The sequence below is a fragment of the Coregonus lavaretus genome, assembly GCF_964263955.1.
Source record: "Coregonus lavaretus genome assembly, chromosome: 38".
In the NCBI taxonomy this organism is placed as follows: Eukaryota; Metazoa; Chordata; class Actinopteri; order Salmoniformes; family Salmonidae; genus Coregonus; species Coregonus lavaretus.
The window spans coordinates 14,544,800-14,562,469 of NC_140025.1; the positions used below are offsets into that span (position 1 = coordinate 14,544,800).

At 42.4% G+C, this 17,670-nt stretch overlaps 2 protein-coding genes across 4 annotated transcripts in view; both read right to left on the reverse strand.

The window, feature by feature from the left end:
- The window catches only part of LOC311111953 (parathyroid hormone 2 receptor-like), a 58,328-nt gene extending 55,847 nt beyond the window's left edge, over positions 1–2,481 (reverse strand). For both annotated transcript variants that reach the window (XM_084154893.1, XM_084154892.1), the window contains exons 1-2: positions 2,293–2,481; positions 624–723 (exon numbers count right to left, since the gene is read on the reverse strand). In XM_084154893.1, the coding sequence (XP_084011019.1) occupies positions 624–723; positions 2,293–2,400 (208 nt within the window). In that variant the 5' untranslated portion in view covers positions 2,401–2,481. The remainder of the gene's footprint in view (positions 1–623; positions 724–2,292) is intronic.
- The window catches only part of LOC311111964 (uncharacterized protein), a 426,062-nt gene that overhangs the window by 142,591 nt on the left and 265,801 nt on the right, over positions 1–17,670 (reverse strand). The window lies entirely within an intron of this gene.

The following is a 17,670-nucleotide window of genomic DNA, read 5'->3' on the forward strand; positions in this document are numbered from 1 at the left end:
GCACAGATTCAAATGAATGGAATAAATCCGCATTTCAACAGCCACAGATTCCATGGCTAGGAAGACACACAGCATAATATCTGTGATCTTAAGTCGTCTTCCTCTAATCAAACTGCAGTGGTAGTCCAAGCAAATAAAGGCTTTTCAAGAAGTTCCTCCCTCCGTTCTTCAAGAGTGCCTATATGGGAAAACTGAAATGAATTTTTCTAAATGTTTTTGTTTACTAAGTGGTGGCCATCATCCCAGTTATTTTCCCCCTCCCCAAGACCACTTCTGTAGTTGTAGTTTTCATCCATGCTGTATTGAAAGTTGTCTCAAGTGGGGGGGGGGGTCTCTCAAAACCCAACCCCTTGTCCAATACGCGGGAGGCGAGTTATGGGATTTGGTCTCTCCAGACAGGGTGAAGTATGGTGGGTGGCTCTGCCACCCAGGCCACTACGGTTACCATAAAGGCCTGTCTGGATCCACCTGGAAACACGCTGGCCAATGGGGCTCTGGTAAATCTAGGTAGACCAATCATCTACTTAGTGGGTACCGATTAAAGAAACACAAACAAAAACGTTTGTAAATTACCTATGCTGCCCAAAGAGCAAAATGATTTATGTAAGTCAGTGTTTGCCCACCTGCAGGGTTGTGTGTGGAGATGTTCTGATGGCACTCGACTTTGACATCATACAGTAAGTACATCTGCTCCTGTGCTGTGAGTCCGACCTCTGGATGAACCTACAGAGTAAATTGCAGCATTCATTCAAAAAGTTGCCCCTAGATGCTGATCTTGGGGCAGTTTTGCATTTCCCCCACTAATGGTTAAGGTTAGGATTGGGGAGGGGAGGGGAAGCTGATCCTAGATCTGTACCTAGGGGAATCTTCACCCCGGAGATAATTTGGATCTCAAACATGACGAGCAGAAATGGTAACGTGGCTTTGATATAAACTTTGATCAAATCTGTCATAATTACAATGACATATACTGTAACATAACACAAAAATAAAACATAAGTCATATACATTTGGCACACAGTAAGCAATCGCCACACACACACATGCTGATGCACTGTGCTCATACTTCCGCCTCATTTAAATGCATTCAAGGAGAAAGTGGATGTTGAGTACCAGTCAACAATTAATATGAAAACACTGACTATTGAGTATAGAAGTGGGCATGGCTGAATAACAGATAGCAGAATACATTTCCACATGAAATAACACCAAAGGAAGAAACATAATATGGGGGGGAAATAACTGGGATGATGGCCACCACTTAGTTAATGAAAACATTTAGAAAAATGAATCTTAGCTTTCCCATTATTTACAGAATAAGTATTTTAAAAGATAGACAGAGATGAAAGGGTATAGGAGTAGAGGGATAGGGAATTGTGGATTCAAGAAAAAAGCAACCAAATTCATTACGCAAGAAATTTGCAATAGCCTGCCTAAACATAGGCTAATACTGTTTTACTAGTTGAATGGTACATTTCTAACATCCCTTCTCATTGAACCAAACATTGCCCTCTCCCCATACCTATACCCTAATATACACTGAGTGTACAAAACATTAGGAACATTTACTGTAATTTAGCAGACGCTCTTATCCAGAGCGATTTACAGGAGCAATTAGGGTTAACACCTTCCTAATATTGAGTTGCACCCCCTTTTACCCCCAGAACAGCCTCAATTCGTCGGGGCATGGACTCTACAAGGTGTCAAAAGCGTTCCACTGGGATGATGGCCCATGTTGACTCCAATGCTTCCTACAATTGTGTCAAGTTGGCTGGATGTCCTTTTGGTGTTGGACCATTTTTGATACACACGGGAAACTGTTGAGCGTGAAAAATCCAACAGCCTTGCAGTTCTTGACACACTCAAACCGGCACCTACTACCATACCCCGTTCAAAGGCACTTAAATATTTTGTCTTGCCCATTCACCCTCTGAATGGCACACATACACAATCAATGTCTCAATTGTGTCTTAAAAATCCTTAATTAACCTGTCTCCTCTACTTAATCTACAATGATTGACATCAATAACGGATCATAGCTTTTACCTGGATTCACCTGGTCAGTCTGTCGTGGAAAGAGCAGGTGTTCCTAATGTTTTGTACACTCAGTGTATATAATCTAGCATCATGTTGCTGGTAGCCTATGTAAAATGGTAATGCAAATTCCGTATGTGTATGGTTTATTATTTACGCATATGTAGGCTCCTGTAACAAAACAGGGGTAAACCCTATGGATTAATTCCTCCACAAAAAATACATAAACAATATTACTCTATCGGCTAGCCTACTTACCTGTGCGTAAACGTGTAGGTAAAATACATTCCAGCATAAAAAAACCTTCACAAAGTTACTCAGAAGTATCGTACTCATTTTGAAGATCAATGGTGGACAGCGTCGCATATAGAGGGTTCGATAAACTCCAAAATCAGCTGTGTTTCTGAAGCACGTAGTAGTTCAGGTGGTGTCAAGCTCGTGCTACAGTCCGACTGTATGTGGTTCTCCTTCCTGTAGCCTAGCCTACTCTGTGTGTATTTCCATCCAACGCTCTTGAAGTCTGTTGAAAGAGGATGTCAGGAGAAAGGGCGCAGAAATAGCGTAGCCTTAGTCAGAGTTTTGATGTCATCCGTCTGAAATAAGGATGTACCATAAACTTGTTCAAAAAGTTTACTCATCACTTGTGTACCTTAAAGTAGATAGGCTATATGACTGGCCTTTCAGGCTACTTGTGTCCTGTTGTTGTTTTTCTCTGAAACACACAATTTTAGTAGGCTAAATTTGCTTTACAGAGACAATTTGGGCATGTTGTCTTGTCTAGGGGCCACGAGCGTTAAATGCCATTTTAAAAAAACACACCAAAAGAACACGAATACTCATTACGGTCAAAAAGTCGCAAGAAAATTCCAACCAGAATTATCCATAGCCTAGACGTGTAAAATCGAGTTTGCTCCTGACACCTGACAACCCAAATAACTATTCATCTCCTGTAAGTCGCTCTGGTTAAGAGCGTCTGCTAAATGACTAAAATGTAAATGTAAATCTCTACTGTAACCTAGCTAGCCTACCTATAACTGCATTTCGCGGCTGCACGTGAGTAATGGTGCTATCTATCCGTGGTGCTGAATTTTTGCCATGTGGGAAGGGATGTCGGCAGCGGTCTGCACGATTCAGTGTGTGTGTGCGTGTGTTAGCTCATGAGTGTCTTAAAAACGAATTTACACAAATTAAAAATGAATGCATTTTGAGAAATTCATGAGTGTCTTAAAAACGAAATTACACAAATAAAAAATGAATGCATTTTGAGAAAAATATAGTTTGCAAACAATTATGTTCATGTTGAATCTTGGTCAGACTCAGAGTTTGTCCGATTTTGTCCGATTTTCTGTGTGAACAGGTTACAGCGTTCAGAAATCTTAAAGCTAAAGTCTGTGATTGGTGGTACATCATTTTTTAAACTTTTAAATTAATGATAAAGCCATTGATTCTTGACGAATATAACTTAGAAATGCCTCATGAGCTTAGATCAACTGTTTTACCCCATCAGAACCCAAATTATAAGCTTGTTCTGCTAAATTTTTGGAAATAATGTATTAAACACTGTATAGCTTCAAAACATGGTTTAAACTATCATTTTGATATCATGGATGGTCAGTCCTTGCATCCCTATCTCTGTCGAGGTCATTTCCATGTAAAAGGACCCATGAGCACCCTAGACCTTACCCAACACCCTAGACCCACTACAATTCACTGATCGCCCCAACAGATCCACGGACGACGCAATCACCATTGCACTGCACACTGCCCTATCCCAGCTGGACAAGAGAAATACCTATGTAAGAATGCTGTTCATTGACTACAGCTCAGTCTTCAACACCATAGTGCCCTCCGAGCTCATCACTAAGCTCAGGGCCCTGGGTCTGAACCTCTCCCTGTGCAACTGGGTCCTGGACTTCCTGATGGGCCGACCCCAAGTTGTAAAGGTAGACAACAACACATCCGCCACGCTGATCCTCAACACGGGGGCCCCACAGTGTTGCGTGCTCAGCCCCCTCCTGTACTCCCTGTTCCCCCATGAATGCGTGGCCACGCACGTATCCAACTCAGTTCACTGACGACACAACAGTGGTATCCTGATTACCAACAACGATGAGACAGCCTACAGGGAGGAGGTGAAAGGCCAAGCGGAGTGGTGCCAGGAAAATAACCTCTCCCTCAACCAACAAAACGAAGGAGCTGATTGTGGACTACAGGAGACAGCAGAGGGAGCACGCCCCCATCCATATCGACGGGTAACAGTGGAGAGGGTCAAAAGCTTCAGGTTCCTTGGCATGCACATCACTGACAACCTGAAATGGTCCCTTCACACAGACAGCGTGGTGAAGAAGGCGCAACAGTGCCACTTCAACCTCAGGAGGCTGAAGAAATTGAGAGCATCCTGTCGGGCTGTATCCATATCACCGCCTGGTACAGCAATTGCACCACCTGCAACTGCAGGGTTCTCCAGAAGGTGGTGCGGTCAGCCCAATGCATCACTGTGGGTACACTGCCTACCCTCCAGGACATCTACAGCACCCAGTGTCACAGGAAGGCCAAGAAGATCATCAAGGACCTCAGCCACCGGAGCCATGGCCTGTTCACCCCGCAATCATCTAGAAGGTGGAGACAGTACAGGTACATCAAAGCCGGGAACTGAGAAATAGCTTTTCCCTCAAGGCCATCAGACAGTTAAACAGTCACCGTTAGTCTTAGTCACTGTTCTAGCCGGTTACCACCCAGTACTCTACCCTAAACTTTAGAGACTGCTGCCCTATGTACATAGAGTCATTGAACACTGGTCACTTTAATAATGTTTACATTCAAAACACTCCATTATATGTACAGTGCATTTCAATTAACAGGTGTGCCTTGTTAAAAGTTAATTTGTGGAATTTCTTTGCTTCTTAATGCGTTTGAGCCAATCAGTTGTGTTGTGACAAGGTAGGGTTGGTATACAGAAGATAGCCCTATTCGGTAAAATACCAAGTCCATATTTTGGCAAGAACAGCTCAAATAAGCAAAGAGAAACGACAGTCCATCATTACTTTAAGACATGAAGGTCAGTCAATCCGGAAAATGTAAAGTGCAGTCGCAAAAACCATCAAGTGCTATGATGAAACTGGCTCTCATGAGGACCGCCACAGGAAAGGAAGACCCAGAGTTCCCTCTGCTGCAGAGGATACAGTGAGGGAAAAAAGTATTTGATCCCCTGCTGATTTTGTACGTTTGCCCACTGATAAAAGAAATGATCAGTCTATCATTTTAATGGTAGGTTTATTTGAACAGTGAGAGACAGAATAACAACAAATAAATCCAGAAAAACCCATGTCAAAAATGTTATAAATTGATTTGCATTTTAATGAGGGAAATAATTATTTGACCCCTCTGCAAAACATAACTTAGTACTTGGTGGCAAAACCCTTGTTGGCAATCACAGAGGTCAGACGTTCTTATAGTTGGCCACCAGGTTTGCACACATCTCAGGAGGGATTTTGTCCCACTCCTCTTTGCAGATCTTCTCCAAGTCATTAAGGTTTCGAGCCTGACGTTTGGCAACTCAAACCTTCAGCTCCCTCCACAGATTTTCTATGGGATTAAGGTCTGGAGACTGGCTAGGCCACTCCAGGACCTTAATGTGCTTCTTCTTGAGCCACTCCTTTGTTGCCTTGGCCGTGTCTTTTGGGTCATTGTCATGCTGGAATACCCATCCACGACCCATTTTCAATGCCCTGGCTGAGGGAAGGAGGTTCTCACCCAAGATTTGACAGTACATGGCCCCGTCCATCGTCCCTTTGATGCGGTGAAGTTGTCCTGTCACCTTAGCAGAAAAACACCCCCAAAGCATAATTTTTCCACCTCCATGTTTGACGGTGGGGATGGTGTTCTTGGGGTCATAGGCAGCATTCCTCCTCCTCCAAACATGGCGAGTTGAGTTGATGCCAAAGAGCTCGATTTTGGTCTCATCTGACCACAACACTTTCACCCAGTTCTCCTCTGAATCATTCAGCTGTTCATTGGCAAACTTCAGACGGGCCTGAATATGTGCTTTCTTGAGCAGGGGGACCTTGCGGGCGCTGCAGGATTTCAGTCCTTCACGGCGTAGTGTGTTACCAATTGTTTTCTTGGTGACTATGGTCCCAGCTGCCTTGAGATCATTGACAAGATCCTCCCGTGTAGTTCTGGGCTGATTCCTCACCGTTCTCATGATCATTGCAACTCCACGAGGTGAGATCTTGCATGGAGCCCCAGGCTGAGGGGCTCCATGCAGTTCTTTTGTGTTTATTTATACTTTTGTGTTTATTTATACTTTTGCGAATAATCACACCAACTGTTGTCACCTTCTCACCAAGCTGCTTGGCGATGGTCTTGCAGCCCATTCCAGCCTTGTGTAGGTCTACAATCTTGTCCCTGACATCCTTGGAGAGCTCTTTGGTCTTGGCCATGGTGGAGAGTTTGGAATCTGATTGATTGATTGCTTCTGTGGACAGGTGTCTTTTATACAGGTAACAAGCTGAGATTAGGAGCACTCCCTTTAAGAGTGTGCTCCTAATCTCAGCTCGTTACCTGTATAAAAGACACCTGGGAGCCAGAAATCTTTCTGATTGAGAGGGGGTCAAATACTTATTTCCCTCATTAAAATGCAAATCAATTTATAACATTTTTGACATGCGTTTTTCTGGATTTTTTGTTGTTGTTATTCTGTCTCTCACTGTTCAAATAAACCTACCATTAAAATTATAGACTGATAATTTCTTTGTCAGTGGGCAAACGTACAAAATCAGCAGGGGATCAAATACTTTTTTCCCTCACTGTAAGTTCATTTGAATTACCAGCCTCAGAAATTGCAGCCCAAATAAATGCTTCACAGAGTTCAAGTAACATACACATCTCAACATCAACTGTTCAGAGGAGACTGCATGAATCAGGCCTTCATGGTCGAATTGCTGCAAAGAAACCACTGGTGACACTGTCTGTGATTCATTTAGAATTCAAGGCACACTTAACCAGCATGGCTACCACAGCATTCTGCAGAGATATGCCATCCCATCTGGTTTGCTCTTAGTGGGACTATAATTTGTTTTTCAACAGGACAATGACCCAACACACCTCCAGGCTGTGTAAGGGCTATTTGACCAAGAAGGAGAGTGATGGAGTGCTGCATCAGATGACCTGGCCTCCACAATTACCCGACCTCAACCCAATTGAGATGGTTTGGGATGAGTTGGACCGCAGAGTGAAGGAAAAGCAGCCAACAAGTGCTCAGCATATGTGGGAACTCCTTCAAGACTGTTGGAAAAGCATTCCAGATGAAGCTGGTTGAGAGAATGCCAAGAGTGTGTAAAGCTGTCATCAATGCAAAGGGTGGCTACTTTGAAGAATCTCAAATATAAAATATATTTTGATTTGTTTAACACTTTTTTTGGTTTGGTTACTACATGATTCCATATGTGTTATTTCATAGTTTTGATGTCTTCACTATTATTCTACAATGTAGAAATAGTAAAAATAAAGAAAAACCCTGGAATAAGTAGCTGTGTCCAAACTTTTGACTGGTACTGTATATTTATATACATTATTCTCTGACATTGCTAGTTCTGATATTACTTAATTTCTGTCTATGTTTCTGGATTATGTGTGTATTGTTTCTTAATTAAATGTTTATTGCTAGGTATTACTGCACGGTTGGAGCTAGAAACACAAGCATTTCGTTGCACCTGCGATACCATATGCAAATCTTTGTACACGACCAATACAATTTGATTTGATTTGAGCACCAACATGTGAGGTTTAGAAGAGCATATAACATTTGGTGTCAAATGAAAGCTAAGATTCTATATTTGGGGGAAATGAAGGCATAGATATGTTTTTCAACCATTTCCCATCCTAAAAATGTCTGGTTACAATGATGGAAAAGGGGTCTTAGAAAACATCTACTAGAAAAAGTCTTAAAAGTTATTAGAAATACATCAAAACATAATAATCTTGAAGTAAAGGCCCCTGCAAACTAATATCAACATTTATACTTAGATTTGCATAAATTATTTGCCTTCTGTAGGTTTAAGAAATATTGTCTAGTGTCTTCTGTTACCGGGTGTTGAGTCAACGTCACTTAGTAAAAAATATATTTTTTAAAACTCAAGTTGTCATATCGTAGCTGTCACCCCACTTTTTCTGCAGACATCTTTGAATCTTAATTCGGAGTAGATATTTAACAGAGTTTTTGGAAAACGTGGCCACATAAAAAACTGAGGGAGATTTTACTGTCATTCTGTTGCCAAGCTTTGCATCTGTGCTGTTCCTGAAGTAAATGTGTTTAGTAAAATTGTTAAAGTAGACTTCTGCATATACAGTTCCTTCAGAACTATTCAAACCCCTTTACTTTTCCCACATTTTGTTGTGTTACAGCCTGAATTTAAAATTGATAAAATTGAGATTTTGTGTCACTGGCCTACACACAATACCCCATAATGTCTAAGTGGAAATATGTTTTTACAAATGTTAACAAATGAATTAAAAATAAAAAGCTGAAATGTCTTGAGTCAATAAGTATTTAACCCCTTTGTTATGACAATTCTAAATAAGTTCAGGAGTAAAAATGTGCTTAACAGGTCACATAATAAGTTGCATGGACTCACTCTGTGTGCAATAATTGTGTTAAACATGATTTTTGAATGACTACCTCATCTCTGTACACATACAATTATATGTAAGGTCCTTCAAACCGCTTAGGGATTTCACCATGAGGCCAATGGTGACTTTAAAACAGTTACAGAGTTTAATGGATGTGATAGGAGAAAACCGAGGATGGATCAACGACATTTTAGTTACTCCACAATACTAACCTAAATGACCGAGTGAAAAGAGGGAAGCCTGTAGAGAATAAAAATATTCCAAAACACGCATCCTGTTTGCAATAAGAAACTAAAGTAAAATTGCAAAAAATGTGGCAAAGAAATTAACTTTATGTGCTGAATACAAAACATTATGTTTGGGGCAAATCCAGCACAACACATCATTGAGTACCACTCTTCATATTTTCAAGCATGGTGGTGGCTGCAAGCTGGTTCAGTCTGCTTTCCAACAGACTCTGGGAGACAAATTCACCTTTCAGCAGGACAATAATCTAAAACACAAGTCCAAATATAGTGTTGTCACACCCTGATCTGTTTCACCTGTCTTTGTGCTTGTTTCCACCCCCCTCCAGGTGTCGCCCATCTTCCCCATTATCCCTTGTGTATTTATACCTGTGTTCTGTTTGTCTGTTGCCTGTTTGTCTTGTCTCATCAAGCCTACCAGCGTTTTCCCCGTACTCCTGTTTTGCTCTAGCCCCTGTTTTCCAGTTCTTCCCGGTTTTGACCATTCTGCCTGTCCTGACCCTGAGCCTGCCTGCCGTTCTGTACCTTGTGACACTGTTCTGGATTACCGACCTCTGCCTGCCCCTGACACTGTTCTGGATTACCGACCTCTGCCAGCCCCGACCCTGATCCTACCTGCCGTTTCTGTACCTTTCGGACTCGGCTCTGGATTACTGACCTCTGCCTGCCCTTGACCGGTTGTTTGCCCGCCCCCTGTTTTTGTAAATAAACTTTTGCTATTTCGAACTGTCTGCATCTGGGTCTTATCCTGAGTCATGATAGGAGTTGCTTACCAAGGCGACATTGAATGTTCCTGAGTGGCCTAGTTACAGTTTTGACTTAATTCGGCTTGTAAATCTATGGCAAGACTTGAAAATGGCTGTCTAGCAATGACCAACAACCAACTTGACAGACCTTGAATAATTTTTTTTATAATAATGTGCTAATATTGTACAATCCAGGTGTGTAACGCTCTTAGAGAATTACCCAGAAAGACTCACAGCTGTAATCTCTGCCAAAGGTGATTCTAACATGTATTGACTCAGGGGTGTGAATACTTATGTAAATGATATATTTCTGTATTTCATTTTCAATAAATGTGCAAACATTTCTAAAAACATGTTTATACTTTGTCATTATGGGGAATTGTGTGTAGATGTCAAAGGGATGAATACTTTCTGAAGGCACTGTAGGTGTATGGGTTTTTAAAACTTTGCAATCAATTGGTTTTGTATAGCATACAGTGAATAATTGAGTCTCAGCTGCACTCTGTTACCGTAGAATTGCCCTCTATATTTTGAGAGCGGTTATATATCACCAGCCCCATAGCTGTTTACCAAAACAAGTGTCCAGATGGCTGTTGAAGTTGCTTTTAAAATCCCAGACTGTAGCATTTATACAACTGACAACATCTGAACCAGTCCAGCAGAGATTATACATTTTTTTTTAGGATGGTCTTCTTTAACTTTATGTTAACCAGCTACAGACCTCATACCCACTGTTGTGAAGTACCACAACAGAGGGTATAGGAAACCTTGGTCCTGGAGTTCCAAGGTTAATTCAGGTTTTTTACAGTTCACCTTTAGACCTGGGAAGTCAGGTAGGTATATTAAATTCAATACAACTGCATGTATCCCTTCAGGGGCAATTAAGAAAGGCAAGCCAGTTACAAGTACAGTATCACAATCAACACCACATCCTCCACATAGAAAATACTATACACAACAGACCTCATTCCCCAATACAATAAATCCCCCCAAACAACACATAATACACAATACAATAACTTATTAATTGGTGGAATTCAGCCTGTTTGTAACTAAACACTGCAGTAGCGGCAAATCGTCCAAAATATGTGCCACAACTGTTTGCCAGGAGACTGTTTTTCGGTAAGGGTACCTCTGCACTACAGCATACATCAGGTTAATTTGATATGATGACCATTTTTTTTATTTTTTTTATTTTATTTCACCTTTATTTAACCAGGTAAACCAGTTGAGAACAAGTTCTCATTTACAACTGCGACCTGGCCAAGATAAAGCAAAGCAGTGCGATAAAAACAACAACACAGAGTTACATATGGGGTAAAACAAAACAAAGTCAGAAAATACAACAGAAATACATATATATACAGTGTGTGCAAATTTAGCAAGTTATGGAGGTAAGGCAATAAAATAGGCTATAGTGCAAAATAATTACAATTAGTATTAACACTGGAATGATAGATGTGCAAGAGATGATGTGCAAATAGAGATACTGGGGTACAAATGAGCAAAATAAATAACAATATAGGGATGAGGTAGTTGGGCGGGCTAATTTCAGATGCAGTGATCGGTAAGGTGCTCTGACAACTGATGCTTAAAGTTAGTGAGGGAGATAAGTGTCTCCAGCTTCAGAGATTTTTGCAATTTGTTCCAGTCATTGGCAGCAGAGAACTGGAAGGAATTGCGGCCAAAGGAGGTGTTGGCTTTGGGGATGACCAGTGAGATATACCCGCTGGAGCACAGACTACGGGTGGGTGTTGCTATGGTGACCAATGAGCTAAGATAAGGCGGGGATTTGCCTAGCAGTGATTTATAGATGGCCTGGAGCCAGTGGGTTTGGCGACGAATATGTAGTGAGGACCAGCCAACAAGAGCGTACAGGTCACAGTGGTGGGTATTATATGGGGCTTTGGAGACAAAACGGATGGCACTGTGATAGACTACATCCAATTTGCTGAGTAGAGTGTTGGAGGCTATTTTGTAAATGACATCGCCGAAGTCAAGGATCGGTAGGATAGTCAGTTTTACGAGGGCATGTTTGGCAGCATGAGTGAAGGAGGCTTTGTTGCGAAATAGGAAACCGATTCTAGATTTAACTTTGGATTGGAGATTCTTAATGTGAGTCTGGAAGGAGAGTTTACAGTCTAACCAGACACCTAGATATTTGTAGTTGTCCACATACTCTAGGTCAGACCCGTCGAGAGTAGTGATTCTAGTCGGGTGGGCGGGTGCAAGCAGCGTTCGGTTGAAGAGCATGCATTTAGTTTTACTAGTGTTTAAGAGCAGTTGGAGGCTACTGAAGGAGTGTTGTATGGAATTGAAGCTCGTTTGGAGGTTTGTTAACACAGTGTCCAATGAAGGGCCAGATGTATACAAAATGGTGTCGTCTGCGTAGAGGTGGATCTGAGAGTCACCAGCAGCAAGAGCGACGTCATTGATATACACAGAGAAAAGAGTCGGCCCAATAATTGAACCCTGTGGCACCCCCATAGAGACTGCCATAGGTCCAGACAACAGGCCCTCCGATTTGACACATTGAACTCTATCTGAGAAGTAGTTGGTGAACCAGGCGAGGCAGTCATTTGAGAAACCAAGGCTATTTAGTCTGCCAATAAGAATGTGGTGGTTGACAGAGTCGAAAGCCTTGGCCAGGTCAATGAAAACGGCTGCACAGTACTGTCTATTATCGATCGCGGTTATAATACCATACCTGCTCCTCTGATGTCATATCCATTTACTGGAAGTCCCTGTCTTTTGTGGAAAACAGAATCCAAAGAGACTACTAGAGTAGCCCTGCTAAGTGTGTTAGCATTGTCCTAACAGACTCTATCTCTGTCATATATTCATCCATACTATACTAAGTGGGTTTCGTGCAAAAATAAAACAAACAAGGCAGAAGCTGATTTAATTCCATGCTTGAAAAAATACAAAACGTTCCAGTGCAATAAAGTGAATAACAAAAAGAGAACATACATTTCAGCGTCTATGCCATCTTCTGTGCAATCACCAATTATGGCATGGAAGCATAGAAGCAGAAATGATGCTCTATTTTTATTTTGTTCAGTACTTTATTGCACTTTGCACTGGCACTTTTTGAATTCTTTTGAGCATGGCATTAAATTACGAATATTTTTGGTATCTCTGCCTCCTTGGTTATTCCTTTTTATGGTTTGAGTGCAAGCACATTCTGAACTTTATAGTTCTTACTGTATGCATCAGCCACCTATCATCTAAGCCTGGGTGTAGACCCCCATACTTCTTCTCCTTGATGGTCTGGTTTCCCATATAATTGCTTGGGACAATTTGTGCAAGTAGATGCTATGTGCTATCTAGTATTAATGTTTGTTATCAACACACTATACACAAATGTATGATTAAAATACTAATTTAATGCAAGAACCATGTAAAATTAAATCAAGAACAAGTTAGAAAGAATGCTCAAAATCTCTTCTCCTCAGGGAAAGTAATTTACCCAGAACAGAACAAACACAAAAAGTATCATGACAGCATGCCCAATAGAGCGGTGACATTACATTCTGAGGACACCACAGAAAAGGCTCATTTGACTCAGTTTAAAGCAGCGTTTACCCATCATTCAAAAGAAAACATAAAAAAATGTCACATGCTGACTCTGCATATGGGACATTATAGCACTCTGTAGGTCATTCAATTAGTCCCTTCACTGCACCAACTACCCTACATTCGTACTCTGAGTTATTTGTACACCTCTGAAGACTCTTGCAACTTCCTAGCCACTCTGAAGATCTAAAGTATTTTATCTGTCATGACTCAAAAGCAGCGTTACCTTGTGACTGTTTAATAATGGTAACACAGGGTGTTAACACAACTCAATGGTTACTAAATATCCGGACTCACACTATGTGAGACATGTCTGCATCCCAAATGGCACCCTATTCCCTACATAGTGCACTACTTTTGACCAGGGCTCATACAAATGTCACCCTAATCTCTTCTTAGTGCACTACATTTGACCAGAACCCTATGGGTCCATGTCCCTATTCCCAGTGCTGTTGGAGTCAGACAAGCCTCCCACTCCTCCACTTTATGTATACTTATGTAACCATCCTCTGATCACTCTGCATCCAGCCATGCGGACAGCTGCTTGACATTACAGTTGCCCTGTAATGTGCTGTGAGCTTTTAGAGGTGCTCATTTCTCAGAAAAGGATAATGTAGCAATCATCATCCTGTGTGGCTCAATTGGTTGTGTGTTCAATTCCAATTCCTGCATGGATCACATATAATTACAAAGTCTCTTTGGATAAAAGCATATGCTAAATGGCATATATTACTATTACTGCTGTCAGATTGCCAAATAGAGTCTGTGTGTGGTTCTAATGGAGACATGTCCATCAGTGTGATTCAAAGTGAATGTGTAAAATCCCCCAGTTTACATATAGAGTTAGTGAACTCATTATGTCATTCTGTGATAAACTCAGAGTAATAACGTGCCGGTGTACGTCGATGCAGCGAGCAAGTCTTTCATCTGACTGATCTTTCATCTCAAAGAGCCCTAATCCCACCTCTGCCCCTATAGCTGACAAGGAGAGGGCTTCTTGGGTCTCCTTCATGTTTTGCTCCTCTGATGGGGCGCTTTGTTGCTCTCTGTTCTCATGTCAGAATATGCTAGTGCATGTTTGACAGCTTTTATGCCAGGGATGAAATCAAAGGTGTCACGTGTGACCTCCAAATGTTAGTTTCCCACTATATATTTGACACATTATGCTTGAAGCTCTGTGTAAAAAAAAGCATTTTATGTGGTCATAAGCATGTTATAACAGTTTTTTCAAATATGATTACAAAGTTAATTTCTAACTGCATATTTGACCCACTATGCTCGAAACACTCTGTGAAAAAGCCTATTTCTTAGTCATAATAAGCATGTTACAACTGACAGCTTTGCAAAGTATGATTACAGTTTCGGGGCAAAGTAGTTAAATTATGAACCAGTCGCGAGATGCTGTATGAAAGAGAGCAACCCGGCTCTCTGTGTTTGCTGGTCTGCTAGCACTGCCCACGGTTAAAGGGGAATAATGCAACCTCAGAGTTACACACAAATATACTTTATTGACACACACGGATGAAAAAATGGACACGGAAAGGTAGTGGATTTTATTTTACCTTTATTTAACTAGGCAAGTCAGTTAAGAACAAATTCTTATTTACAATGGCGGCCTACACCGGCCAAACCCGGACGATGCTGGGCCAATTGTGCGCCACCCTATGGAACTCCCAATCACGGCCGGTTGTGATACAGCCTGGAATCGAACCAGGGGGTCTGTATTGACGCCTCAAGCACTCAAGCACTGAGATGCAGTGCCTTAAACCGCTGCGCCACTCGGGAGCCCCTGGTGGTGGTTCTGTAGAAGGAAATGAAAGGCAATTAATATACTGTAGACATACGATATCACGAGAGCTGTAATAACGGTAATAATGGACTATATAAATGGCATATAATCCCTGAACATGTTTACAGGTTACAAGCTATACTGAGGCAGCATACATATTGCAACAATAACAACTAACTATTAAGAACAATTTATACGTCACACAACTCACTTTGTGCATTCATACTGTAATATGCTGCTAGGATATATTATGTTCACTGTGACTACGTCTAGCCTATCACATGCTGCATCATTGGCATAAAGGTCACGTAAGTTTACGTCAAGCGCACGTACTGTATGCTACTTTTGGAACAAGATGGCAAAATAAAGAAGTCAATTAAATATTTGCTGTCGATCCCGTTCCTTTAATTAGACACTAGGAGTGACAATTAAGCGGAAATATAACATACACCCCTGGTAACCATGAGCCCTAGCAACCAATCGGGCCCTAGGTGTGAAGGGCAAGTTTACAAGCCCCTGGCCTGCTTGGCTCCCGTGTGGGAGGGGAGCCTGCTGCCGAAGTTATAAAGTTACAGAGTTTGTCTCTGAGAGGGCTGTGAGAATGAGATGGTGTGCTAAGAGTCACCGACAGGGAATTCGTAACAGCCACCCCTAAATATGATCAGCATATTTGCTAAATAAATAGTTCCCTGCCGGAATGTCAGTGTGGAGCCCACTGGGCCCATCAGTGGCAGGTCAGGAGGAGCCAGGGGGCAGAGTGCTGAAAGTGTCCATGTGACAGGTACTCCAAGGCATGGCTAGTCCACAGCTGCACTGTGGAAGCAACAGGTGTCCAGTCAAGTGCTGGGGTGGCACCCCAACAGAGGAAGGCCATTACTCAGCAGAAGAGAAAAGGCGCTGGCGGCGGTGGTCCCCCACAGAGGCGGGCCATGCCCCAGCAGAGGAGAGCTGGCCCGGCAATGGTGGTTCCCCAACAGAGGCGGCACAGGCCCGAGCAGAGGATAGCAGCCGCTGCGGCGGGTTGTCCCCCCAGTGCAGGAACCGGAGGAGGGTCTGGAACAGGCCCCGGTGGTAGACCCAGGGTTAAAGAAACCCAGCCTAAAACCCCAAAGAACAAGCAATGCAGATGTAGAAGCACGGTGGCTAGGAAAACTCTCTAGAAAGGCAGTAACCTAGGAAGAAACCTAGAGTGGAATCAGGTTCTGAGGGGTGGCCAGTCCTCTTCTGGCTGTGTCGGGAGGAGATTATAAGAGTACATGGCCATTTAAGGCCAGATTGTTCCTCCAGATGTTCAAACGTTTATAGATGACCAGCAGGGTCAAATAATAAACACAGTGGTTGTAGAGGGTGCAACAGGTTAGCACCCCAGAAGTAAATGTCAGATGGCTTTTCACAGCCGAGCATTCAGAGGACGAGACAGCAGGTATGGTAGAGAGGGAGAGAGAGAGGGAGGGAGAGGGAGAGGGAGAGGGAGCGTCGAAAACAGCAGGTCCGGGACAAGGTAGCACATCCGGTGAATTGGTCAGGGTTCGATAGCCGCAGGCAGAACAGTTGAAACTGGAGCAGCAGCATGACAAGGTAGCACATCTGGTGAGCAGGTTAGGGTTCCATAGCCACAGGCAAAACAGCAGAAACTGGATAAGCAGCACGACCAGGTGGACTGGAGGCGGGGACAGTCAGGAGTCATCAGGCCAGGTAGTCCAGGTAGTCCTGAGGCATGGTCCTAGAGTCTTCAGTAAAGATTTAAAGGTTGTGACCGAGTCTGCGTCTTTCACATGGATAGGCAGACCATTTCATAAAAATTTAGCTCTATAGGAGAAAGCCCTGCCTCCAGCTGTTTGCTTAGAAATTCTAGGGAAAATAAGGAGGCCTGTGTCTAGTGACCGTAGCGTATGTGTAGGTATGTACGGCAGGACCAAATCAGAGAGATAAGTAGAAGCAAGCCCATGTAATGCTTTGTAGGTTAGCAGTAAAACCTTGAAATCAGCCCTAGCCTTAACAGGAAGACAGTGTAGGGAGGCTAGCGCTAGAGTAATATGATACAATTTTGTGGTTCTAGTCAAGATTCTAGCAGCCGTATTTAGCACTAACTGAAGTTTATTTAGTGCTTTATCTGGGTAGCCGGAGAGTAGAGCATTGCAGTAGTCTAATCTAAAAGTGACAAAAGCATGGATTAGCTCTTCTGCATCATTTTTGGACAAAACGTGTTTGGATTTTTGCAATGTTACGAAGATGGATAAAAGCTGCCCTTGAAATATTCTTGATATGTTCGTCAAAAGAGAGATCAGGGTCCACAGTAACGTCGAAGTCCTTTACAGTTTTATTTGAGACAACTGTACAACCATCAACATGAATTGTCAGATCAAACAGCAGATCTCTTTGTTTCTTGGGACCTAGAACTAGCATCTCTGTTTTGTCCGAGTTTAAAAGTAAAACATTTGCCGCCATCCTCTTCCTTATGTCTGAAACAAAGGCTTCCAGGGCAGGCAAGTTTGGGGCTTCACCATGTTTCATCGAAATGTGCAGCATAGCACTGAAAGTTGACATTGTGTTTCTGAATGAGGTAGAATATATAGTGAAAACAATAGCGGTCCTAAAACGGAACCTTGAGGAACACCGAAACGTATAATTGATTTGTCGGAGGACAAAC